Below are 26,872 nucleotides of genomic sequence, written 5' to 3'. Positions count from 1 at the left end.
ACATCCAAAAGACCCTGGGGAAGCTCCGTAAATGATGAGGAAATGTCATCCATAAGAGCATGAACATATCTCCCCAGGATACAAGTTGCGTTGGTGGCCTTCAACGCCAGACTGCAGGACGAAAAGATTTTCTTGGACTGCGCATCCAGTTTCTTCGAGTCTCTGTCCCCAGGCACCGTCGGGAAAGAACCAGGCGCTGATTTGGATGAACAGGAGGCCTGCACCACCAAGCTCTCCGGTGTAGGGTGCCTAGAAAGAAAGCCAGGGTCAGTTGGTGCAGCTCGATACCTCCTGGCTACGGCTCTATGAACCGCTGGGGAAGATACTGGTCTCTTCCACACCTCTAGCACCGGATCCAGCAAAGCGTCATTAAAGGGCAATAGAGGCTCTGCCGCAGCTGAGGCCGGATGAAGCACCTCTGTCAGAAGGTTCTGTTTTGTCTCTGCCACCGGCAAAGGCAGGTCCAGAAAACTAGCTGCCTTCCGTACCACTGCATGAAAGGAAGCAGCCTCCTCCGTGTATTCCCCTGGAGACGAAAGATCCCACTCAGGGGAAGTGTCCAGCCCACTGGCTGTATCTAGACCATGCAGTCCATCAACCGAGTCCTCTAGTTCTCCTTCTTCCAGGACTCGTTGGTACTCCTGCTCCTCTAATAAACGGAGAGCACGTCTCCTCGAATAAAGCCTCTGCTCGATACGCGGAGTCGACAATGCCTCCGCCGAAGCCGAAGATCGGCGCCGATCTTCAGAAGCCACCAACGCCGCGTCCGGCGCCACAGGTAACTTCGGCGCCGATGAAAGAGCACTCGGAGCGGATGGACCCACCGGAGTCACAGGACGAAATCCCGACGTCGACGGGATGGAAATCTCCGGGGCCAATCCCTCCGAAGCCACCGGAGCGGCCACCGGCGCCGACACCGGCGCCGAGCCCACGTTCCCAAAAGGGAGAAAGGGCATAAAGGGTGCCGGCCGTAGATGCGCAGGATCACCCAATGAAAAGGCCAAAGGGCCAGCCGGAGCACTCCCTGGAGCCATCTGTTGGAAGATGGTATACATCGCATTTAGGAATGCGGTACTATCGGCTCCAGGGGTGGGAAAAGCTGGATACTGGGGTGCCTGTATCGAAGGCGACCCCGGCCTCGACGTCTGCGACGCCGGGGACAACACCAGAGGCTGCACCACTTCAATCACCGACGCCTGTCCAGGTGAAGTCGGTGACGCCGGAGAGGGCAACGGCGTCGATGGATGCGGCGTGACCGTGGGACTGACCTCCCAAGTCCTCCGGCGCCGATCCGAAGACCTGGAACGAGTCTCCTTGCTCGAATGGCGCCGTGATTCTCTACGGCGCCGGGAGTCTCGATGACGCCGATGCCTTGGCGAAGAAGACTTCTTATGATGTTTTTCTTTCTTCGACTTCGCCATAAACAACTTCGCCTCACGTTCCTTGAGGGCCTTTGGATTCATGTGCTGGCATGAATCGCAAGTCGAGACGTCGTGGTCGGAGCTTAAACACCAAAGACAGTCGGAGTGAGGATCCGTAACTGACATCTAGCCCCCACACTCACGACAAGGCTTAAAACCCGACTTTCTCTGCCACATTATTACTGCAGCGAAGGACTACGCAGCAAAAAATACACTGTAACCACGAAAGTAACAGTTGCTCCCTCGAAGATAACCGTTTCGAATGCACGGAAAAAAAGGGAACTGACGTCGGCACGTCGTCGAGGACCTCTTATTGCCTGTATGACGTCAGACGGCGTCGCGTGGGCTAGAGTGACGTCCTCGTCGACGTGCAGAGACTAGGAAGAAGATTTCCGTCGAATGCTGGCGCCATGGGAGTATTCATTAGGTGAGGAATCCACAGGTAGTTGTATCCATCAGAAAGTACAGAAATAAACACATCACAAAGAGACAATGGTAATTTTCACGTATGGGAATCAGTGTGCCATGACGCAAAAAAGTGGAGGCACTCTTTGCAGCATCAAAATAAGTGAAGTGTACTATAAGGTCTGACATCTGGGCCACTCTTGATACCTGTAACGGTCGCATCCTAGTGGTGTTAAGGGGAAACAACACAAAAATTAAAAAGGATTTATGGTTATTAAGAGGTTGTCACTTTGATCTGGCACTAAACAAAATTACCAGTCAGCCAACACCACAAACCCCCCAAATTAAATACTTAAAATAACACAAATAAAAAAAGTGACAAACACAAAAACCTGTAAATTTTTATTTTAAAAAATCTCTTAAAACGGACTGAGATCCAACTTTTTTTTCCTTCAAAAAATACCAAAAGGTAAAATGTAAAGATTCTTCTTTTTAAATACAAACGTTCATCTTGCGATGCACTGCATCAACTGTTTGGCATCAACCTCCTTGAAAGAAACGACCAGAACTGGCCACCCATTAATTCAATCGCAGTGTACAGAGCAGCCAATGCAACATTCCATCATCACACTCAAATTTCTTAACACACAACGACTGAGTCAGGCGATGATGGGTATATTGAATGGGTTCCTCAGTTATTTTGTATCAGTCAGTGCGCTAAAACACAGGTGACCTGTGAAAGAAATGCAATACAAACCAAAAACCAGGACATCACATTTTTTTGATCAACAGCTATACATTGCTCTTCAGGGAAACAACTTGAGGGCCAAATGTGTTCTACAACAAGCTTACCGACCACAAACAAATAAAATCACTGCAGTTAGACCTTTGCAGGGAATCACAGAAGCATGGTTAGTTAGAAGGCTAGGCAATAGGGCCAATCCCTTGGTAAGTGGCAAAGTAATTAATATGTACAGTTAATGTTACTTTTTAAGCGATGCCAGGGACTTGTGATAGCTGTATTTCACAAGGCACGATTCCCAAAATATAGTATGGTTTTCCACAAGTTTATAACCACCTAATGCGGTTTATTGTTGACAAAAGGCTGGTATTTAGATGTAAATTTGTAGTAAATTTTGTACTAAAATCCAGCACTTTTATTCAACTATATATCATTTGGAAGCTCCAACTGTAGAGCTCCCCATTTTAAACAAAAAACACAGGAATATTTTGTAGACATGCTGGGGATTTTTTTTCAGATTGTCACAATTCAAAATACAAAAAAGGGCCTGTGGCTTGGGGAGAAAAAAAACAGGTACCTGGAAAAAAAGTAATATCAGAAAGGATTTACTGCCACTGACATTCACAGATTCAGTGTTGTCCAGGAATTATAAAAAAAAAAAAACAGAAATGTCACCATTAGTGTGTTGCAGTCGAACTCTGAGGCAGTTAAAGTGTAACTCGGTGGGACGGCATTACAAAGCCATTTGAGCACTAACAGCAAAGGTAAGGTAATCGGTTTACCCAAGAATCATTGCTTCAGACACTACTTACCATCATCTGCTAACTACCACACAGTAACCACCACATAGTAATTACAAGCCACAGAGGGCTCAAAATACCAGTCACGTTCAATTGGTGGATCTGCTTAACCAGTCTGAGGAAGCAAAGAACACAATTCTAACAAACTTGCACCATTTGTAGCAGGCACTGTTGCTTGCACTAAATAATCGAGCCTATTCCGCAAGGTGTGCTAGCGTTTAGAGCACAGAGTGTGGAAGGAAGCCAGTCGCCACCCCACACCTCTGGTGGTTTTCAAGCACGTTTAGCCTGCCAGAGATTAGACGTGCTGTTACAGAGGTGTGGCCCAATGTCTTAACCATGCACAACTACCAAAACCGGCCACATACACAGAAACCAGCAGACAGGTACACAGACTGGCCAATTAATGATCAAAAGGCACTGCCCTTACACTTTTCACCAATTGCACACGTTTGTGACTTGTTTCTATTTTTCAGGACTATATAACTGTGGAAAGTAAGGCTTGGTAAAGCACACGTAAATGCCTTCACAACCATTCAGGCCACAAGTACGGGCTTATACTGGGCAACAGAATGACCCACAGGGTACAGCATGGACTTATTCGATTATAATCGGGTTTGTAAAGCAGAACATTAATAATTGAAGGACGCATCTTTGAAATGTAGAACAGGTCTCCAATCGTGGGAGAGAGACTTGAGGCATGTTTTCATTGGCACAACTGCAAGCTTCCCACCGTGAAAATATCTGAATCTCCGTTTTTGTGCAATTCAAGTAATCCACGTCTTTCGTAGGAATGGACAAATAGATCCCTCTAGATAGGAATAATCGAGCTTCCTTGTTTTGATTCGATTCTGCTTCACGGATCACACCTGCTGGTATACCTACAGGTGACTTCCTACCCACAAAATCATGAATCCAAAAAGAAGAGGGGGGAAACATCAAGTTTTGTATTCCCTTTTTTTTTTTTTTAATAAGGAAAGAGCATGGGCTTAGGCTATCCTGTATATATAAAAACTAGGAGTCTCTGGAAGATATAGCTGTTTCACTGCAGGACATCATGGTGCGGTTTAAATAAAAATTTACATTTTAGAACAAATTGCACTGATGCTACATGATTTATTTTTGCAGCGTCCCCTCCCCACTATTCCCTTTCAAGGTGGCCCTCAATATTTTCAACAATCCAAGAGTAAAAACCATTACAAAAAAATGTTCCATGTGCACCATTGCAGAAAACTGCTTCTGCAGGGCTCGTGTGTCCGTAAGCCTGCCGTATCCTCTGGTTGGGGTGCTCTGGTCAGCAATTCACAAAACAGATTGGTAAAGTCCATATGATCCCAATCTTCTGCTCCCTCCCAGTCCTACCCAAAAAAACAAAAAAAACAAGAAGCAAAAAATGATGCTATTCCACAGTGACAAATCTGGTTCCTTTGCCCGGACTCAAGGTAATTCTTTGCTCTTTCAGGATTCGGAACCGTTCGTTTAACGTTATTCCAGTCTGAAAAACAAAAATATTTATGATACACAGAATTTCCATCGAGAAAGAAGCATATTTTATAGTACTTGTGCCTTTATTTCGAAAAAATAAATAGCATGCACTATATACAGTATGGAAATCGGGCAAAGCGAAATCTACCCTGGCCAAGATCATAAATTCTAAAGGCGTAGGACTCGGCGATATGTGCAGCCACAATGTTTTATTGGAAGCAGGACAGATTTCGCCTCCCATCAGTCAAAGGTTTGCAAATAATGATGCACATTCATTACTCTCTCCGAATAGACATCCCGAGAGCTGGTAATACTACCAATACCGCTGTTCAAGCGGTGAAGCAGGGCTATGTTACACACACTGGAGCACATTCATGACCTAAGAAAATCTGTCAAATAACGACTATTCCTGATACCCACATCATAAATGAAATGTCATTCAATTCAGAAAACACTCCAAAAACGGAGTTTTGTTAGCTGCAGCCAGGGTTCAAGATGTGGGTTGGCAAAACAAGCAATGATAACAGTGGAAAATGGGAAATGTGATTAAAGAAATATGCAGTTCGGCATTCAGGTGCTGGAAAGCCAAACGTTGTGAGACAGTGCAAGAAGTGAAATGTGGTAAACACGCCAACGAGAACCAATAATATTAAAAACATAAATGGAAAGAGGGAGACGAAAAACGTAAGGACTCCCTGATAATTACAGATGGCAGCCAAGTCACTTTTAGGAATATCAGAGCTCCACCTGCCCTCGGAAATACAACAGCAGGGATTTGTATAGTGAGTGAAATGAGTGGTTATGACTGGCAAGATAAGTACAGACATGGTTTGTCCATCATCATAAATACAGAGCCTGTTACTGGCACGAGGACAGGGCAATGAGATGCTGGGGGAAGAAGAGACAGCACAAGCACTGAAAGGAACATGTCAAGTTCTCGGAGGAGGACAGGCAAAACAGAGGGGTGTGGCTACTCACTAAAAACGAGGTAGGCAGTGCAGGAAACGTAGGACATTATGGAAAAAGCTTGTGCTCAGGCCGCCCTGTGCTACACAGGCTAGCCCTGCTCATGTTCAGAGGAGGGACCTGCAGGAGGATCCAGCAGCAACAAGCCAGACTGTAGAAGGGCGCTAGGTTATACTTCCAAGGAGACGCCCCAGGTTTAGGTTTGCCTAGCTGACGATGCGGATTGTGAGTTTTTTTGCGCTCCGTATCAGGCCTCACCGTCCACTGAGAGGACAGAACACCTTGTGTTTAGCAAATACTAATACCTTAAAATGGATTGGAATCTTATTGTGTACTTAAATCATATAAAACAAAAAAGTGAAGTACCACCAAAGTGAGGAATACAATAACACAAGTGCTTACCAAGCCAGGTATTACAGAATTTGCTTTGGTAAAATACCACACAGGGCCACCCAGAATAACTGAAAGTAACTCGTGAGAGCATTTCACTCATACCAATTCACCAAATGAGTAACTCACGACATGAACACACTGAATTAATAGCATATCACTCATCTGATTCTTAAAAACGCCCCCAAAAAATAATAATTATATCACAGAGGCAAAGTAGCATCACTTGTGGACTGTGTTTAACTGGGAGTACAGCCCATTAAACTGCGACATCCAGAGCTCTTCCTCTTCGACATATTACCCTCAGATGCATCAAGTTGGTGCACCAATTCATCTCTAGGTAGGACCCAGAAATCTCTAATCTGACATTTACCATCTGTCACTGATCTTGGAAGCCATGGTTTGCCTTCACCTGAACACCCTGTAAAGATCTGGATTTCACTGAAATGTCCTATTTAGATAAGTCCTTTATAGTATAGGTTCACTTTCACCTGGATTTATAGAAGTGCCACAGCAAAACTAATGTAGAAGCTGATTCCATGATTACTAATTCCCAATTTACTCCACACCCTGGAGGCTGCGGGAATGAGTAAATTCTTAAAATTGAAATAGCAAATTTTACAGACGTTACACTTCTGAGGCAGAGTTTAGGTCCCGTAATGGCATGCTTACAATTCTAGATTTCATACTACCCCCTTCTGTTTTTAGGGCAGTCAAAACCTGGCACATGTGACTAATCTAGGATAACTATGCCTTAGTCCAAAGAGAAGGCAGAGAAATTCACTGCTAGACCCAAATCCCATAAACAAAATCCAGAAAGCAAACCTCAGTCAACAGTTGGAGCCTATAGGCCCAAGAGTCCACACTTAGGCTGGAACAGGAGCACTACATTTGTGCCATGACCCTCCACATGATTTAAAATGGAGTTGGGGGGCGGCTTAAGCCATTTTCAGTCGGTGCCTCTGGTTTACTTTGACGTGCCTCCAGAAAAGATGTGTCTGAAAGTTTTGCAGTGTCACAGTGATGGCTCAAGTTTCAAATTGAGAAGGGCAGTTACGAAGCACTGTGAATATGTTCTCCTGTAATGTGGTGTTTCTCCTTTTTTGGGGTGGTGCTACTCAAGCTTTCAGATGGATTACCCAATTCTCGCAACACCATACCTCTGCAGGTGTGATGATACAGTCTGGCCTCTTGTTGGTCAGCTGTGGGCTTTGCATATGGAGACTCATTCTGGGGGCTCCAACGGGTGGCTCTACTGGTCCAACAATCTGTATTTGAGTGAGATCCTTCTAGGACATGTCCATCTCAGGGGTTCCCAAAAGATGGATGTGATAAAGGTCCTCAATGTGTCCTCTAAATACTCCAGCTGTAATTCAAAGTCCATTATTTCAGCGATTGTGCAGAATTTGACCTTTATTGTCCTTGTCCGATGATATCAACCAGCTACCCTAGTCTCTTATACGCAGTTCTGCTGCGACATATCATGGAACTTAGTCTTTCCTGTCCTATCGTCCAATTATGTAACGGTGGCATAAACTGAGGTAAAGTGTTTGCCTGTGTCTTTGTACTGTCCTGTAGTTCACATAAAGCCGCTAGTCACACCTTCCAGTGAGTTTGTCATTCTTCACCTCTTGTCTCGAGCAGTTTCCTCTTTTCGAGTTCCTGGATCGACACCTCAAGAGAACAAATTCTGTCACATCCCCTCTTTTTAGTTTTCCCATTAATATCTTTTGATGCCATGAAGGCCCCCCCACCCCATTCTCAGACTCTAGTTTTCAGTATACCAAGGTTGTTCTTGCCTCAGGAACTGCTCTACAAAGTAAAAAAAAAAAAAAAAAAAAAACAGAGAACTTCCACGGCTGAAAGGCCAGGATGCACTGCTCACTCTTCTGCAACACCTTCCCTTGTTCTTGTGTGCTACAATCCTCGGTCATGCATCAACTAACACAGACTCCGATAGCTGCCTCCTCGTAGGAGAGTCACACTGACTGCTGCAACCTGTGTTTCGTTTTCTGCTAGGGCTAATCAGCATCCTCATCGGTTGCTAACCAATCGGCAAATGCCACCTTGAACGCAGACTTCAAAGCAGAGTGCGCCCTTAAAGTTCTCTTTGATGCACAGCTTCAATCAATGCCATAGGGTACCTCATTTTAAAATCACAATGCTTCTATACATACTCATCTAGAAGCCATTTCTCGTTAATATGTTTTCCCAACACATCCACTCTTTTTGGATTATAAACTTGAGCTCTGCAGAGAAGGCTATACATATGACAGTGAATCGAATATGAAGAGGAATGAGTAATCGGGTAATGGCTGGATCTTCAGTGCAACAATTAGCCAAACCTTTGTGTAGAGGGGAAGCATCTCACGTCAATGGAAGTGTTCCCAACAGAGCCCCCAGATTTACTTAGGCTTTCCAAGACCATGCCTAGCCCTGTAAATTGTCTTCTCAAGGTGTGAGTGACAACCAGTGCTTAATTTGTAAATTAGGAGGTGCCGGTGCTCAAAGTCCTTCTCTTAAACACGAGGCTGCTGTAATTAAATCTGCTAGCACTGAATCCTGAGGCAGCTTAATCCTGAAGCCTTCTCAGGCCTCTTCAATCCATTTACGGCCACCCCTGCCCCTTCAGCCCATCCTGCAACTTTCTACTTTCTCCCTTTATGACGCTTTTTCGTTTTTCCTTCTTCCGTCTATCACGTGTCTTTTGCTCACAGAAAATGCTTGCAGCATAAGACTAAGCCCTGGCCCTCACAAATAAGTGCCGATACTCAGCACCTGAAACAACAAGCACAAATTAAGCACTAGTGATAACCCTTGCCCTCTAGCCACCCCTCTGTCAGGGGTGTTGGAGAGTGGGATATTTTGCCTCCTTCCACTGATGTGCAATGTTTTATTTTGGCCAGCAGGGGGCTGATCCCCACCACTGTGTGAGAACCCCAAGAGATGTCCACCCCTCCAGAAGACCCAGGAATACGAACTGAGTTAAGTTCCAGGGGCCAAGGCAGAACCACCATCAGTCTGCATCAAATAAATAGCCAGCATTTCTTTATCAATGGCAAATCCCATAAGTGGAGACCAAATGAATCATGGCATCTCAAGCAAGTCTGAGATAGGCTCCTAACCATTTTCCACAGTGTTTCTGGTGTGAAGTAGTATTTATGTAAGTAAACAGACTATGCGCAGGATGTGTGGAGGTCACCCATGCCTCTTCAGTTGTGTTCACCCAGGGAGTCCAGTTTCTGCTCCCTGCACTTCTAGAGTAACTCATGGGCACCAGAACCTTTAGCCCCAAAGTACAATATAAATGAGAGAATGCTTTAATTAGGTCCAATCTTCTAGATCAGAAAGAAAGTACATACAACTCTTCTGCTGCTATTTGGGAACAGGTTCTATTGCTTTCTTCTCAAACAGTAATGGACTCATGAACCTTCTGGTACAGAAAACAGGGATTAATCCATTTAATGGAATCTTGGGTGGTGCACTCTAAAATCTGATTTTGTCCCCATTCTGCACAATATATTGCACTCACCCACCTGCGTTTGGCACAGAGAGAGAGATGAGCTACTCTGTTCCAAAAGTGTGCTAAACCCTGGGTCCAGGACTAGATAATCACTGCCTTCTCAGTTCGTTTCAGAGGCTGTGGAAGGCTGTGGGCCAGCTCCTTTTCCACATGTTGATTATTACTGCTGAAAAGACTGCTGTGGTTGTTGATTTTGTTCCTGGAACTACTACTTACAGAAAGGTGGTGTGCATGTTTTTCCCCCTCCTTTGAACAGACTTTGAATTGGAGTCTAGGAAATGTTCTTCTTTCAAGATCCACTTAATTCGAGGTCTCGGCCTCAAATTTAATTTTTGTATCTCCTCATCATGCAGTGGTCCAAACAGACAATCCACTGAATGGAAGCTACAACATCTTTTAATGGGCTTATGGTGTGGAAGAGGTTATACAATCAATCAATCAGTGTTTTTAAAGCCCCATTAGGCTCTCAAGGTCGGTTTAGAAGCTATGTCTACAGTTCCTTCATGGAGCTGAGAAGGAAGGTGGTTTGTCTGATGTGGATGGGTAGGACGTTCCAGGCAGTGGATGCAAGCTAGAAGGAGCATCCTCCTGTTCTGGTTTTCCTGATGCAAGGTACTTCTGCAAGAGAGCTGGGCTGAGCGTGGGCCCTAGGGAGTACATGGAAGTTGAGTCACTGGTTCAGGTAGGCTGGTCCTGTGTTGTGGAGGGCTTTGTGTGCGTGGATGAGGATCTTGAAAGTGATTTTCTCTATGGGGAGCCAGCGCAGTGTATGTATGTAGGTGCTGCGAGATGTAACAGTGTCTGGGTAGGGCGAGGGACCAGTCTGGGGGCAGCGTTTTGGATGTTTTGCAATTTGCGGGCGACTTTTGTTGATTCCGGCGTAGAGTGTATTGCCGTAGCCCAGTCTGCTGGTGAGGAGGGCATGTGACAGTCTTTCTATGTTCGAGGGGGATCCACTTGAAGAACTTGGGTAGGAAGCGGAGAGTGCGGAAGCAGGTGGAGGTGACAGTTGATTTGATGGTTCATGCCAAGGTCGGTGTCCAGGATTATTAAGAGGTTGCAGGCTTGGCTGGCAGGGGTGGGCAGGTTTCTGAGGGTGGGTGGCCACCAGGAGTCAGTCCATGCTTTGGGTTGAGGGCCCATGAGGAGTACTTTTGTCTTGTTTGTGTTGAGGTGAAGGCAGCTGTTTCTCATCCAGTTGGCGACTGCTTCCATGCCTTCGTGGAAGTTGCACCTGCCCTTGTCGGATTCACTGGAGAGGTAGAGGATGAGCTGGGTGTCGACGGCGTAAGAGGTTTATCCGTAGCTTCTGAAGAGGGTGTCTAGCGGGGCAATGTAGATGTTGAACAGCGTGGGGCTGCGGGAGAGGTCTAGTAGGATGAGTGCAGTCGTCTCCCTTGTCCAGTTCGAATCGGATGTAGTCTATTGCGACCAGGAGGGCTGATCAGTGCTGTGGTTTGACCTGAATCTGTCGTAGATGGTCTTGATTTTGTGGTGGAAGTAGGTGTTGAGTCTGTCACAGAGGTCCTGTGAGGGTTGGATGTCCGTTGTTTCACTATTGGATTGGGCAAACTCCTTGATGCTGAAGATTTCCTTGCTGTTGTGTGCTTGGGAGGAGATTGTCTTGTATGGCTTTCTTTCTGGTGCTTCTGATGAGTTGGTGGTGGCGGCGGCTCTGAAGTTGCTGTTGGCTTCTGGGGATTTGGTGTTTCTCCAGATTTTCTCGAGGCGGTGACAGGTGCATCTTGATTCTCGGAGGTCGGGGTGAACCAGCTGGCTCTCTTTGCATGGGTAATGTCCTTTTTGAGGGGGGCTATGGTGTTGGCGCAGTCGGCGATCCATTTGTGTATGGTGCGTGCTGCGGTGTTTGGGTCCTCGTTGTGTGCGACGGTGGGGGAGGCGATGGTGAAGGCGAGCTGATCAGTTATTCTTGTCCAGTTTCTATGCGATGGTTAGAGTTTGGGTCTGGCGGTGGTGAGTGTGTTAAAGGTGAAGTGGATGCATCGGTGATCTTTCCACGGGAGTTCCGTGGTGTTGCTGAAGGTAACAGAGGTTCGTGTAGGGGAGATGGGATGGAGGGTGTGTCCTGCTGAGTGTGTTGGCTCAGTCACAATCTGTCGGAGTCCTATATTGTGGAGGTTGTCTAGGAGTGATGTGGTGTTGGGGTCTTGTAGATTCTTGAGGTGGAAGTTGAGGTCTCCCAACAGGGGGGAGATGGTGGCTGAAATGGATTGTGCACAAAAGCAGTCCGTGATGGAGTCTGCGAATAGTGTACGAGGTCTGGAGGCGGTAGATAATGGTTCCCCTGATGGTGCATGTCAGGCTGGTGTGGAGGTGTTCCATCAGGTTTGTAGATTCTTCGGAGTGTGTGTTCGGGTAGAGGTTGGACCTGTGGAAGATGGCGATTGTTCTCCCCAAACTCCCCCAGGCAGTCTTTCTGGGCGATCTTGTATCCCTAGGGGATAGTGATGGCGATGACTGGGCCTGAGGCGGTGTTGGTCCAAGTCTCTGTGAGGAATGAGACATCCAGGGTGGGGAGTCAGAGCAATAAAGAACACTTGACAGACAACATGGTAGATATAAGCAATGGCTGTATCAGCCTTTCCTGAGCCTTCACAGTCTAGCTATCCAAGGTGGTCATCCCTTCATTCATTTCCAGGATGTTCTCTCCTCTCTCCGGAAACAGACACCAAAATCTACTCAGAGTACTAGAGGGACCTGTCGTAAAGGCTTAAAAGTGCTGGAGACTAAATTACTTACCTGAAAGCCCAGTTCCCCAACATTTGTATCATTTATATATTCACATGCTTAAATCATTCTGCTTTGCAGTCTGGAAATCCCCCAGTACATTAACACAGCAGCATACAGTGCAATACACTGTTGTATTTGTGCAGGCTGCAGGTGAGATTTTTGCTAATTGATTGTAAATCCTAGGTTGTGTAGGGTCTCCACAGTATACTGTATGTGTTGTTGACAGGTTTGAATTGAACTGGCTTTTATGAGCCAGTCGTCCAAATACCGAAAGACATGTATGTGTTGCCTTCTGAGGAATCCTGCAACCACTGCTAGACATTTGGTGAATACCCTTGGTGCTGTTACTCCAAAGACTAGTACTTTGAATTGGTAATGCTTTCCTGCTATTACAAATTTGAGGTATTTCTGATGTTCTGGATGTACTGGAATGTGAAAGTAAGCATCTTTGAGATCTAATGCTGTCATGTAGTCTTGTTTTTGTAGCAGTGGAGTGACATCTTGTAGTGTTCCGATAGAATGTATAGATTTAGGGACCTGAGATCTAAGACTGGTCGGAGAGTACCATCTTTCTTTGGTATGCGGAAGTATTGAGTATACTCCAGTTCTTGCTGGGATATAGGTACCATCTCTATGGCTCCTTTGGTGAATAGTGATTGCACTCCTTGTTTTAGGAGAGTGAGATGTTCCGGAGTCGTTCGGTGTGCACGAGGGGGGAATGTTTGGGGGAGTAAAGACGAGTTCTAGGCAATAAGCATGTTGGATAATTGATAGAACCCATTGATGTGTGGTGATGCTTTGCCATTGGGAGTAAAAAATGACTAGTCTTCCTCCCAAAGGAGATGTACGGTCTGTGGGGATGTTTAATAAGTCACTGCTTTGTTGGTGTAGAGGAACCTCTGAGAGTGGTTGGTTTAGCCCTTCCTCTATACTGAGATCCTCTATATGACCCTCTGAATGAGCCCCTATTATAGAAGCTTGTTCCTTGTTTGTGTTGTGAAGTGGACAAACAAGGAAACCACCCCTAAACTGTGGCCTACGAAAATTACCTCTTGTAGGTGTGGTATATAAAACACCCACGCCATTTGCAGTTTCTGATTCTTTTTTTAGTTTAATCTACTGTGGTGTCCACTTATGGTCCAAATTGATGTTGTTTGTCAAAGGGCATGTTAAAAGCTGCTTGTTGAATTTAAGGTTTAAATCCTGACGCCCTTAGCCATGCAAAGTTCAGCGTATACTGAACCGAAAAGTCCTGGAGCGCGAGGAAACATATCCAACCAGACAGCAGAAAGAAAACAATCTAACAAAGGACTCAATGCCCATGCGCACTACCACTGAGGAGTCACTCGATCGCGTGACTCGAAAAAGCTTCTGCGAAGAAAAACAACTTGTAACACTCTGAGCCCAACACTAGATGGCGGGCTTATGCAAACCATGTGTATCTGCAGATACACGTTATCAAACATGTATACATATATTTACTTATTACGGTACCATAGTGTCAAATTCATAGATTTTGCATTGTGCTGGATAATCTTTCTGGGGTGTCTAGAAAGTATCATGGGATGCACCTTCAAATGAATAATTTTAAGTGCTGATAACAGCAGTACCGTGCTGTAGCAAATAGGCATGGCCACACCAGAGCAACGAGGATCAAAGTGCAACAGTCTAAACTTTGCATTTCTCAATAGCCTGGGGATGAGGTGGAAAAGGAGGAAAGGAATAGGCAAATATCTTAGACCGACGCCAAAACCTGCTTCTTAAGCACAGGCATTTTCTTTTTTTCGAGGTGGAAAAACAGAGTGTGGGGTGACCTAAATGATCAAGAATGTAATCCACATATTTCTGTTCTAGTTCCCACTCGTAACAATCCAACATTTGCCAACTGAGTGCATCTAATTGATCATTCTGGCAGGCTGGCAGATATTCCACAATGATGTCCATTGTTTGGAAAATGGCCCAGTTCCACAGCTTTTGAGTCTCTTCTGAAATGGGATTGGACTGTGCTCGTCCTTGTTTGGCTATGTAGAACATGGATATTGTATCATCTCTTCTGACCAGGACTGGTTGACCGCTAATCTAGAGAGGAACGCTTGTAAACACAGAATTACGCAGTGTTTCAAGACACTGATGTGGAGCCTCTTCTGTGAATCGGACAAGAGGCCTCAGGTTGAAAGTTTTTGCAAGTGAGCTCCCAATTTGTTCACAAACGCATCTGTAGTATTATCCTTTCTCCCACAGGCAGAAAAGAGTCTTGCATTTAGGGTAAATGAGATCCTCCACCACATCAACGCCTGCTTTAGGTGCCTTGTTACACAGATCACATCTTCCCATGTGCCCGTTTCCATTACAAATCCATTTCTTTCTGGACACATTTCATACATAGAGGAGGCCTATACACAATGCCATCAGGTCCAACAGATTTGAATTGCCTCACTATTACACATTGTTTTGCAGCAACAGTCTTTGGCATCGTCTGCGACTCTTACCCTTTCGGTTGATGAAAAAGCTTTTGCCCAAATGTGTTGAGAATTGCCCCCAGGAACTGGATTTTTGTCTGAGGTTTAATTATGATGATTTCTCTATGTTCAAAGTGAGAACCAATGTCGGCAAGAGGCTGAGGCAGGCATTCGAAGAAGTCTTTGCTAATTCCCTTGACAGATTTCCCTTGACAGGGCTCCGATTAGCCAATCGTCCAGGTAAGGGAACACCTGGTGGCCTTCTCATCTGAGAAAAGCAGCAACTGGAGCAGGACATTGTAAATATTTGAGGTGCTGATGTGAGTCCAAAAGGACCACCTGGAGTTGGTAATGGTGCCCCACTACCCAGAATCAAAGGTACTTTCTGAGTTGTCAATGAATGGATATAAGTAAGCCTCCCAAAATTTAAGGGAGATCATAAAATCCCCTTCATGCATCATCAGGACGTCTTGTAACATATTCATCTGAAATGAACATTTCTTTAAAAACTCGTTCTGCTCCCTCAGATCCGGTATTGCTCTCCATTGACCTGTGCTTTTTGATTAGGAAGAACTTGGAATAAAATCCTTGGTTTCATTGTGATTTGGACCAAAATCTATATAGCCCTTTTGAGGAGAAGCATGCAAATGTACATTTGAAGTTGTTTCAAATAAAGATTTTGTTCTGGTTTTAGTGGTCAAACTGGGGGTCAGTTTTAAGACCCCGCAAAGCCTCATCTACAGGTTTACCTAAAAAAAGGGAGGCATATCCAAAATCTTAGACTGAAAAGTCAGTACAGAAGGCTGTGGACATTAACCAGCCTTGTCTTCTTGATACAGTACCTCCTGCCATTTGGCTAAAACCTATGTTTGAGACTTCCACTGCTGAGTCTTCAGGATAACTCTTGTCACTTCCCTCTTATCGTCAGGAATGTGTTCCAGCAACGAAGCAATGCCATGCCACATCTGGTGATCATAGCTACTCAGAGCTGCAACAGCAGTGGCTGTCTTAAATGAGGTCGCTGTCAGGGGAAATTCTTCGGCCCAGATTATCAATAGGTTTGCTATTTTTATCTTGCGGACCAGAGAATGGTGTTTTTCGGGTGTTGGTCCTGCTCAGAGCTGCTGAAAAAATAAATTAATCTAGTTGATCATGTCCAGTGAGGTAAACCAGAGATAAATCTGAAGTTTTGTATTTCTTCTCTAGATGAAGTATCACCACTGGAACTGTAGCCGGTCTCTTCATTTCAAACCTTCTCACCTACATGATGAAGAATAGGTATGGAAGTAACATACTTCCAAGGTTGTTCTTTAAAACCTTGGAGAAAATATGGGTGTTCTACAGACATCATTGGTAGTTTGAATTTCTTGGCAACTTTTTCTATTAATGAATTAAATTTAGAAATACCATCTGTGGACTCCTGTAAATTTGGACCATCATCATTTTCACTTGGGGCACTGAATTCCAGTCCATCATCATCTTGATGAAACTCACTCTCCTCCTCATCCATATCAGACTATACAAAATCATTTGAGTTAACAATGGCGGGGAGGAGGAGGTAGTGCGGACAGTTGCAGAAGAAGCGAAACTGGCAGAATGGGTGAACCAGATAAGACTAATAAAGAATTACTAGCTGGTTGCTATCATAGTAACGTATTGAAATTATCCACCATCTAGTGCAACTTTGTTAATAGAACATCAGCAGTTGGACCACACCTGGTTCCCTATATTATCTTGACAGTTTCTCCCTCATGCCAATTCAAGTAGATGGAGACTTATAATCTTGTTGATAAACATCAATTGTAGGACTCCTCATTGTCCACTTCTCCAAAATCGAGTGCATATCTTACATCTAATTGCACTGGGGTGTAAGCAAGTCATAATTGCTAGCCCCCTCTTATTGATTTGACTGCAACATCTATGGTAAATATGACACCTTTAATGGTGAAAAAACATCTTCTCAAGTTCACCTTGGACAGTGTGGGGGTCGAAGGCAAGTTTGTATATCTGGGTATCCAACCTTTTCTGTAATAAGAGACTTATTTTCAACGAAAATCCTACTGAGTTACTGATATCAGTTAAAACAGACAAGATTACATTAGTGGCCACCAAATGCACAAATTATCGCCAGAGTATCATACTGCTAGCAGTAATGTAAAAATGCCTGGTCATTGTGGAATGTTTCTACATGTGTAATGCATGATAGCCATAGGTGTGCTGCCCACGTCGCCGAGTTCTTAATAAATTTCTCCAGCACCTTTTCATTTCTCACTCAAACAGCTTTAAATATAGTATGGGAATTTGCCCATTCTTCTCCGCACAGGAGCTACTGAGTTCTAAAAATACCTATTTTTGTCTCAAATACATTCTTTTGATATACATATATTAATTCAACCAAACACAAGATTCTAATTTAGTTGAAACGACTGCATACAATAGAGCTACTTACAGATAGCTGGAGAGCTACCAGTAGCTCACAAGATACTTGTTGGAGAAGCCTGTTGTAGATGGTATGAATGTTAGCAATGGTGGCGTCAGAGGAGGGGGGGAGGGACGGGTCGACCGTACCGACAATAGGGTTGCCAACGGTATGATTGACACCAGAGTCTTCAGCAACAAAGTTGTACAATTCTCCTTGTGCACTGTCTTCGTGGAAGTGGTTGGAGGGACACTTCTCACGTAACATCCCCTGAAGAGGGGACATCTCCTTTAAAAGGAGGAAAATTCTCTTTATCCATAAGGAATAATGCCAACCTTCTTTCTCTGTCCTTAAGTGTTTCAGTTGTCAGAAAGTCTTACAAATATTGCACTCTGTCATATGAATTGGATTAAGGCAATAATTACACTGAGAATGTGGGTCATTGGTGTACATCTTTCTATCTACACAAGATGAGCAAGGCTTAAATGGAGATTTTATTTGTCTCTGTGGTGACAGTTGGCTGCCACATCAAATGATCTTCCAGTTTCAGGAAGTATATTAATCTTCTTTAAAATAACTCACAGTATTTCAGTGCTGAAGATAATGTTAGTTCAAATCCAGGGCAGACCACAATAACAATTTCAGGTTTACTGAAGGGTCAAAGAAGAGCTTTGCCAAGGGACTCCCTCACACACCATGTGGGGTAGAAATCTGAGCTACAGAGGCATCTGAGGAGTAGGAGAGCTTAAGCTTTCCCCTGATCTGCTGAAGTTCGGTTTCTCTCAAGTGTGGTGGATGGGCTACTAATGATGTTATGTTGTTACAGGCCTATGGTCTTTTTACACTGTACACTGGCATGATATTATACAGAATATTCTGGGTCGGACAGCGGGGAATGACTGAAGAATGTGAATATATAAAAGATCCAATGTTGGAGAATTGGCAGAAATTACAATGCCAGCTGATATGTGGCAAACCTTGTCCAGAGACGCCCCTCATCTTCTGCTTTCTTTCTCAGGCGGTTTAAAGAGGTATAACACAAAATAGTTCTTTTTCGCTGCATCTACCATTACTGCTAATAACTTTTAAAGGAACTTTGGATCAGAACTAGCATATCTGTAATATCTGTACATCTGGTGAAAAACAAGCTGGATGAGAAGGGAGTGGCAAATGTGTCTATCCCTGGATCCAACAGGCCCAAAACCTATGGGACCGCAAGTTATGCCTGGGATTTCATCTAATAGTTTGGTAAATAACGGACACAGCCACTTCTAGGGTTATATTCTGAATGTTGAACGTCCTTACAGCACTTGTAAACAGTCCATAAAAGGGATAGCAGATCAACAACCAGAGGCACTCTTGAAGGAATGGACAGAGGAAACTGAGAAGAAACACACAAAACTACAGAAGAAGTCAGAATCAGAGGGCAGAGGGGATTCAGAGCTCTCAACCCTTCTGTGAGGAAACCCTCAATCTAATTAGGGCTCCCTAATTTCCTTTTAATAGCATTCAGGAGAACAGCATGGAGGAAGGGTTAGAAAGAAAACGTTTCTGCCTACATGTTCACTTTTATCTGGTCAAACAACATAAGGATGAGCAGTAACAGAAGACTGATACAACGGTCTCAGGTTCTTAGGCGTCTCAGCCCACTGGGGACAGCAGAGATCCTCAGATGATGGGATAGCATCCGCAAGGGTTGGAGACAATGGCATAAGCTGCTTTAACGTCTTCAAAGTGTTTTAGACCTTGAAGGCAACCCAGCTCTTGCAATGACTAAGATGCTTTGAAAGGCAGGAACGGTTGAGCTCAGTGCTAATGAGCTGTCTCAAGGCATGAAAAGGAAAAGAGGTCAAGCAGAACCAAGAAATTAGTTACCATAGGCAAACATACGCAGCATTTTGTTTGTAGATACAATGACATCTGTGCTACATTCTGGCCAGAACCAAGGTGAGTGGCTACGATGTTACGGACTGATTTGCTTCTTTGATTTTACACGTACAGCCTTCTTAAAACATTTCCAAGAATGGAAGTGTCAAAATTGGTCTCAGGTATGACAAGTTTGTTTTCTGTCCAGAATATGTTTCTTCTAGGTGAGGAGAGATCACTGCTACATGGTGAGCAGATAAGCAATACAACAAGTATGCCAAATCACCCTTGAAAAGCACATAGGAAATCATGGAACATGGGCCGGGAAGAAAGATCACAAACTTACCTGACAATGAACTGAACCACTAAACCATGTAAATACTCAATCTGGCAGTGAGAGGTACATGCAATGCTTCCAAAATCCCCCAATGTCCATGTACTATTATATTTGTAGTGATGACACCATGGACAGAACAGATACTATTCTAACAAAATGCTTACCAACCCAGTCAGAGGGAATCATTTGAGTTGGTATGTTTACCTTCCTGGAACTGCGTGTACTCACATCTTTTGCTTTCACACTAGCATGCAACTCACTATTGAATTAAAAAAAAGAATTTTAAAAATTAACATAGTGGAAGTATAAAATATTTACCTGTTTGCCTATGCTGTTTATGTCAAACTGTAATGCTACTCCTTTGGGAGCTTTCTGTTGTGATGGGTCCTTTATTAAAAATGGAGGCAGTATAGAACGGGATAATCGGTGTACTGGGTTACTGTAACAGAGTAAACATACATATGAAACAAAGGACAAGGAATTTGCTGCTTTTCTTAAAAACTTTTCTTTACATTTATTTTAAGTAGATTGAAAACTGGCACATTTACCTAGCATAATGAAAAGATTCAGATTACCTGAATATTGAAATAGACTTATAATACTACATAGCTAATCGTTAATTTCTGATAATTCGTCAATCTCATTCTTATAACTTTCACCAGGAAGTGACCCAGTGCAAACTTACTTCTCATCTGTGATGTAACTAGGGAAAGCGTTCCAGTGACTTTCTTGGTTGAGAATGGCCCTGGAACCTCTTATACATCTCTGACAATCATATACAAGAGGGAACAGTAAGTGATGCAATCTTGCCACAAACCAATGCTCTCAATTGCATGATCACGATATTCCGAGATCAAACAGCTACCAAAGGAACCTAAACTGGACATGTACGCCTACACTTCAAGGTATTCTCAACTTTGGGCCCGACAGAGCACAAATACAAAACGACCCTGATCTTCAAAGTAAAGGTGATTTTTTATTTTTTTATTTTTTATTTTAAAGGATGAGCATGTATGCCATGAATAGCAGAACATTGTGAAGGCAAGACATACAACAAGACACAAGAAATCCATTTTATGTAATTAGAAGAGCAAGTTGTTGTACAAACACTGAATAAACTGTATTAATGATTCTGCAAAAGAGCAGTGTTACACCAGCTGAAATGCAATCTGGATAACTGAATAAACAATAACATTTGTAATCATGCTTATTGTAGGAAGTTGGCTCTGTATGCACTATTTCAAAGTAAGGAATAGTATGCACAGAGTCCAAGGGTTCCCCTTAGAGGTAAGATAGTGGCAAAAAGAGATAATACTAATGCTCTATTTTGTGGTAGTGTGGTCAAGCAGTAGGCTTATCAAAGGAGTAGTGTTAAGCATTTGTTGTACACACACAGGCAATAAATGAGGAACACACACTCAGGCAATTCCAGGCCAATACGTTTTTGTATAGAAAAATATATTTTCCTAGTTTATTTTAAGAACCACAGGTTCAAATTCTACATGTAATACTTTGCATGAAAGGTATTGCAGGTAAGTACTTTAGGAACTTTGAATAATCACAATAGCATATATACTTTCCCAAAAAAACACATATAGCTATTTTAAAACTAGACACTTAGTGCAATTTTCACAGTTCCTAGGGGAGGTAAGTAATTGTTAGTTCTTGCAGGTAAGTAAACCACCTACGGGGTTCAAGTTTGGGTCCAAGGTAGCCCACCGTTGGGGGTTCAGAGCAACCCCAAAGTTACCACACCAGCAGCTCAGGGCGGGTCAGGTGCAGAGTTCAAAGTGGTGCCCAAAACACATAGGCTTCAATGGAGAAGGGGGTGCCCCGGTTCCAGTCTGCCAGCAGGTAAGTACCCGCGTCTTCGGAGGGCAGACCAGGGGGGTTTTGTAGAGCACGGGGGGGGGGGGCGCACACACAAGTTAGCACAGAAAGTACACCCTCAGCAGCACGGGGGCGGCGGGTGCAGTGTGCAAACAAACGTCGGGTTTTCAATTGGAATCAATGGGAGACCAAGGGGTCTCTTCAGCGATACAGGCAGGCAACGGGGGTGGGGGGAGGGGGGGCTCCTCGGGGTAGCCACCACCTGGGCAAGGGAGAGGGCCTCCTGGGGGTCACTCCTGCACTGGAGTTCCGATCTTTCAGGTCCTGGGGGCTGCGGGTGCAGGGTCTTTTCCAGGCGTCGGGATCTGGGAGTCAGGCAGTCGCAGTCAGGGGGAGCCTCGGGATTCCCTCTGCAGGCGTCGCTGTGGGGGCTCGGGGGGGGGGGGGCAACTCTGGCTACTCACGGTCTCGTAGTCGCCGGGGAGTCCTCCCTGAAGTGTTGTTTCTTCACAAGTTGAGCCAGGTGACACTGAATACTGGGAAGTTTAGTATCAAACTTCTCAGAATAATAAACCCACACTGATGCCAGTGTTGGATTTATAAAAAAATGCGCACAGAGGGCATCTTAGAGATGCCCCTTGTATTTTACCCAATTGTTCAGTGCAGGACTGACTGGTCTGTGCCAGCCTGCTGCTGAGAGACGAGTTTCTGACCCCATGTGGTGAGGGCTTCGTGCTCTGAGGACAGAAACAAAAGCCTGCTCTGGGTGGAGGTGCTTCACACCTCCCCCCTGCAGGAACTGTAACACCTAGCAGTGAGCTTCAAAGGCTCAAGCTTCGTGTTACAATGCCCCAGGGCACTCCAGCTAGTGGAGATGCCCGCCCCCTGGACACAGCCCCCACTTTTGGCGGCAAGTCCAGGAGAGATAATGAGAAAAACAAGGAGGAGTCACTGGCCAGTCAGGACAGCCCCTAAGGTGTCCTGAGCTGAGGTGACTGACTTTTAGAAATCCTCCATCTTGTAGAAGGAGGATTCCCCCAATAGGAATAGGGATGTGCCCCCCTCCCCTCAGGGAGGAGGCACAAAGAGGGTGTACCCACCCTCAAGGTGAGTAGCCATTGGCTACTGCCCTCCCAGACCTAGACACACCCCTAAATTCAGTATTTAGGGGCTCCCCAGAACCTAGGAAACTAGATTCCTGCAACCTAAGAAGAAAAGGACTGCTAAGCTGAAAAACCCTGCAGAGAAGACGGAGACACCAACTGCTTTGGCCCCAGCTCTACCGGCCTGTCTCCCCACTTCTAAAGACACTGCTCCAGCGACGCTTTCCCCAGGGACCAGCGACCTCTGAATCCTCAGAGGACTTTCCTGCTCTAGAAGGACCAAGAACTCCTGAGGACAGCGGCCCTGTTCACCAAAGGCTGCAACTTTGAAACAACTTGCGTTTCCCGCCGGAAGCGTGAGAATTGCTACAATGCACCAGACGCCACCAGCTCACTGAAGAGAACAATCACTTCAGGGAGGACTCCCCGGCGACTGCGAGACCGTGAGTAGCCAGAGTTGCACCCCCGAGCCCCCACAGCGACGCCTGCAGAGGGAATCCCGAGGCTCCTCCTGACCGCGACTGCCTGCTCCTCAGATCCCGACGCCTGGTAAAGACTCTGCACCCGCAGCCCCCAGGACCTGAAGGGTCCCTACTCCAGTGCAGGAGTGACCCCCAGGAGGCCCTCTCCCTTGCCCAGGTGGTGGCTATCCCGAGGAGCCCCCCCCCCTTGCCTGCATCGCTGAAGAGACCCCTTGGTCTCCCATTGATTTCAAATACAAACCAGACTCTTGTTTGCGCACTGCACCCGGCCGCCCCCGTGCCGCTGAGGGTGTACTTTCTGTGTGGACTTGTGTCCCCCCTGGTGCCCTACAAAACCCCCCTGGTCTGCCCTCTGAAGACACGGGTACCTACCTGCTGGCAGACTGGAACCGGGGCACCCCCTTCTCCATTGAAGCCTATGCGTTTTGGGCACCACTTTGACCTCTGCACTTGACCGGCCCTGAGCTGCTGGTGTGGTAACTTTGGGGTTGCTCTGAACCCCAAACGGTGGGCTACCTTGGACCCAAACTTGAACCCCGTAGGTGGTTTACTTACCTGCAAAAACTAACAAACTCTTACTCCCCCAGGAACTGTTGAAAATTGCACTGTGTCTAGTTTTAAAACAGCTATATGTGATTTATGTGAAAAACTGTATATGCTATTTTTCTAATTCAAAGTTCCTAAAGTACCTACCTGCAATACCTTTCATTTGAAGTATTACATGTAAATCTTGAACCTGTGGTTCTTAAAATAAACTAAGAAAATATATTTTTCTATACAAAAACCTATTGGCTGGATTTGTCTCTGAGTGTGTGTTCCTCATTTATTGCTTGTGTATGTACAACAAATGCTTAACACTACTCCTTTGATAAGCCTACTGCTCGACCACACTACGACAAAATAGCGCATTAGTATTATCTCTTTTTGCCACTATCTTACCTCTAAGGGGAACCCTTGGACTCTGTGCATACTATTCCTTACTTTGAAATAGTGCATACAGAGCCAACTTCCTACACACCCCCAAGGGCGAAATTTGATTTTCGACTGTACTATTAGTTCGACTATAGGTGGAAACACGATCTAAACAATATAGACGTCAGAGAAAGTTATCTAAGGTTTCCGAATTGAAATCTCGGAGCGAGAGGAAACATGTCCGATCCAGACAGCAGAAAGAAAACAATCTAACAATGGAGTCGATGCCCATGCACAATGGAACCGAAGAGGAGGAGTCACTCGATCCTGTGTCTCGAAAAACACTTCTTCGAAGAAAAACAACTTGTAACATTCCGAGCCCAACACTAGATGGTGGACTAATAAACAGCATGTGTATCTGCAGCTACACATGACATCGAACAGTTAGGTACCATTAACCTAGGAACCAAATTTGCGCATAATTGTCACACTTAGGACATCACACAAAAGAAAGTAAAAAGCCAATAGCTGAATGTTTGAATGATTCTTAGCCATTGTTAAATCTCTGACTGCATTCCAGACCATTGTTAATTTCATCACCATATCTCCTGCAGACAGGAATCCTATGCCAGATCCCATCTCAATGGGAACAAACAAATGCAGACAAGTTCATGTCTTTTAGGGTCTTATCAATTAATTGCAAATTGAATCCTATGATACAAGGAGCACAGTATCCACATTTAGGTTACATTCGTCACACTTAGAGCATCGTGCAGAAGAAAGCAAAAAGTGATCAGCCGATTAAAATGAGAGAGACCGAAAGGCTCGAGTGAACTTGCATAGAAAGACTGTACACTTCAGCGCACAACTGCAGCCTAACATTCGACCCTGGCCTATCTGCGATGAAAGTGGGATAAACAAAATTAACTGTGCTGTATATCTGCCATACTTGCTGTAGATTTGCCACAGAAGTTACATTTTTTTGCAAAAATAAAAAAGGGCATTGTGGTCTTGCTTGTATACAATGGCTGTGGTCCCCGAGAGCCCTATACACCATAGGCACATGGTGCATCCTACACTTACCACCTCTACTCTAAGAGTTAAATCAGCATTACCTTTGGCTATGTCAATTGTGCTTTGGCCAGACATTGTCAAAACCTGCTCATAAAATCCAAGTTCCCCAGCTCTCATAACAGCTTCACTGATGTCACTTCAGACTTCTAGAAATACCTGGGAAATTTCAATGAAATTTAGTGTAAAGAAATGGCTCCCTGTTGCAGTTACCCCCCACTTTTTGCCTGATACTGATGCTGACTTGACTGAGAAGAGTGCTGGGACCCTGCTAACCAGGCCCCAGCACCAGTGTTCCTTCACCTAAAATGTACCATTGTATCCACAATTGGCACACCCTGGCATTCAGATAAGTCCCTTGTAACTGGTACTTCTAGTACCAAGGGCCCTGATGCCAAGGAAGGTCTCTAAGGGCTGCAGCATGTCTTATGCCACCCTAGAGACCCCTCACTCAGCACAGACACACTGCTTACAAGCCTGTGTGTGCTGGTGAGAACAAAATGAGTAAGTCGACATGGCACTCCCCTCAGGGTGCCATGCCAGCCTCTCACTGCCTATGCAGTATAGGTAAGACACCCCTCTAGCAGGCCTTACAGCCCTAAGGCAGGGTGCACTATACCATAGGTGAGGGTACCAGTGCATGAGCATGGTACCCCTACAGTGTCTAAACAAAACCTTAGACATTGTAAGTGCAGGGTAGCCATAAGAGTATATGGTCTGGGAGTCTGTCAAACACGAACTCCACAGCACCATAATGGCTACACTGAAAACTGGGAAGTTTGGTATCAAACTTCTCAGCACAATAAATGCACACTGATGCCAGTGTACATTTTGTTGTAAAATACACCACAGAGGGCACCTTAGAGGTGCCCCCTGAAACTTAACCAACTATCTGTGTAGGCTGACTGGTTCCAGCAGCCTGCCACACTAGAGACATGTTGCTGGCCCCATGGGGAGAGTGCCTTTGTCACTCTGAGGCCAGTAACAAAGCCTGCACTGGGTGGAGATGCTAACACCTCCCCCAGGCAGGAGCTGTGACACCTGGCGGTGAGCCTCAAAGGCTCACCCCTTTGTCACAGCCCAGCAGGGCACTCCAGCTTAGTGGAGTTGCCCGCCCCCTCCGGCCACGGCCCCCACTTTTGGCGGCAAGGCTGGAGGGAACAAAGAAAGCAACAAGGAGGAGTCACTGGCCAGTCAGGACAGCCCCTAAGGTGTCCTGAGCTGAAGTGACTCTAACTTTTAGAAATCCTCCATCTTGCAGATGGAGGATTCCCCCAATAGGGTTAGGACTGTGACCCCCTCCCCTTGGGAGGAGGCACAAAGAGGGTGTACCCACCCTCAGGGCTAGTAGCCATTGGCTACTAACCCCCCAGACCTAAACACGCCCTTAAATTTAGTATTTAAGGGCTACCCTGAACCCTAGAAAATTAGATTCCTGCAACTACAAGAAGAAGGACTGCCTAGCTGAAAACCCCTGCAGAGGAAGACCAGAAGACGACAACTGCCTTGGCTCCAGAAACTCACCGGCCTGTCTCCTGCCTTCCAAAGATCCTGCTCCAGCGACGCCTTCCAAAGGGACCAGCGACCTCGACATCCTCTGAGGACTGCCCCTGCTTCGAAAAGACAAGAAACTCCCGAGGACAGCGGACCTGCTCCAAGAAAAGCTGCAACTTTGTTTCCAGCAGCTTTAAAGAACCCTGCAAGCTCCCCGCAAGAAGCGTGAGACTTGCAACACTGCACCCGGCGACCCCGACTCGGCTGGTGGCGATCCAACACCTCAGGAGGGACCCCAGGACTACTCTAAGACTGTGAGTACAAAAACCTGTCCCCCCTGAGCCCCCACAGCGCCGCCTGCAGAGGGAATCCCGAGGCTTCCCCTGACCGCGACTCTTTGAATCCTAAGTCCCGAC

At 45.4% G+C, this 26,872-nt stretch overlaps 1 protein-coding gene across 2 annotated transcripts in view; it reads right to left on the bottom strand.

Moving 5' to 3' along the window:
* Positions 1-2,215: 2,215 nt before the first annotated feature.
* FYTTD1 (forty-two-three domain containing 1) overlaps positions 2,216-26,872 on the bottom strand; it is a 152,090-nt gene continuing 127,433 nt past the window's right edge. For both annotated transcript variants that reach the window (XM_069212840.1, XM_069212841.1), the window contains 2 exons: positions 19,883-20,003; positions 2,216-4,863 (listed from right to left, as the gene is read on the bottom strand). In XM_069212840.1, coding sequence (XP_069068941.1) covers positions 4,768-4,863; positions 19,883-20,003 — 217 coding nt within the window. In that variant the 3' untranslated portion in view covers positions 2,216-4,767. The remainder of the gene's footprint in view (positions 4,864-19,882; positions 20,004-26,872) is intronic.

The sequence above is a fragment of the Pleurodeles waltl genome, chromosome 11 (genome assembly GCF_031143425.1).
Source record: "Pleurodeles waltl isolate 20211129_DDA chromosome 11, aPleWal1.hap1.20221129, whole genome shotgun sequence".
Classification (NCBI taxonomy): Eukaryota; Metazoa; Chordata; class Amphibia; order Caudata; family Salamandridae; genus Pleurodeles; species Pleurodeles waltl.
Note: the sequence above shows the minus strand (reverse complement) of the source record. Positions and strands in the feature narration are given on the sequence as shown.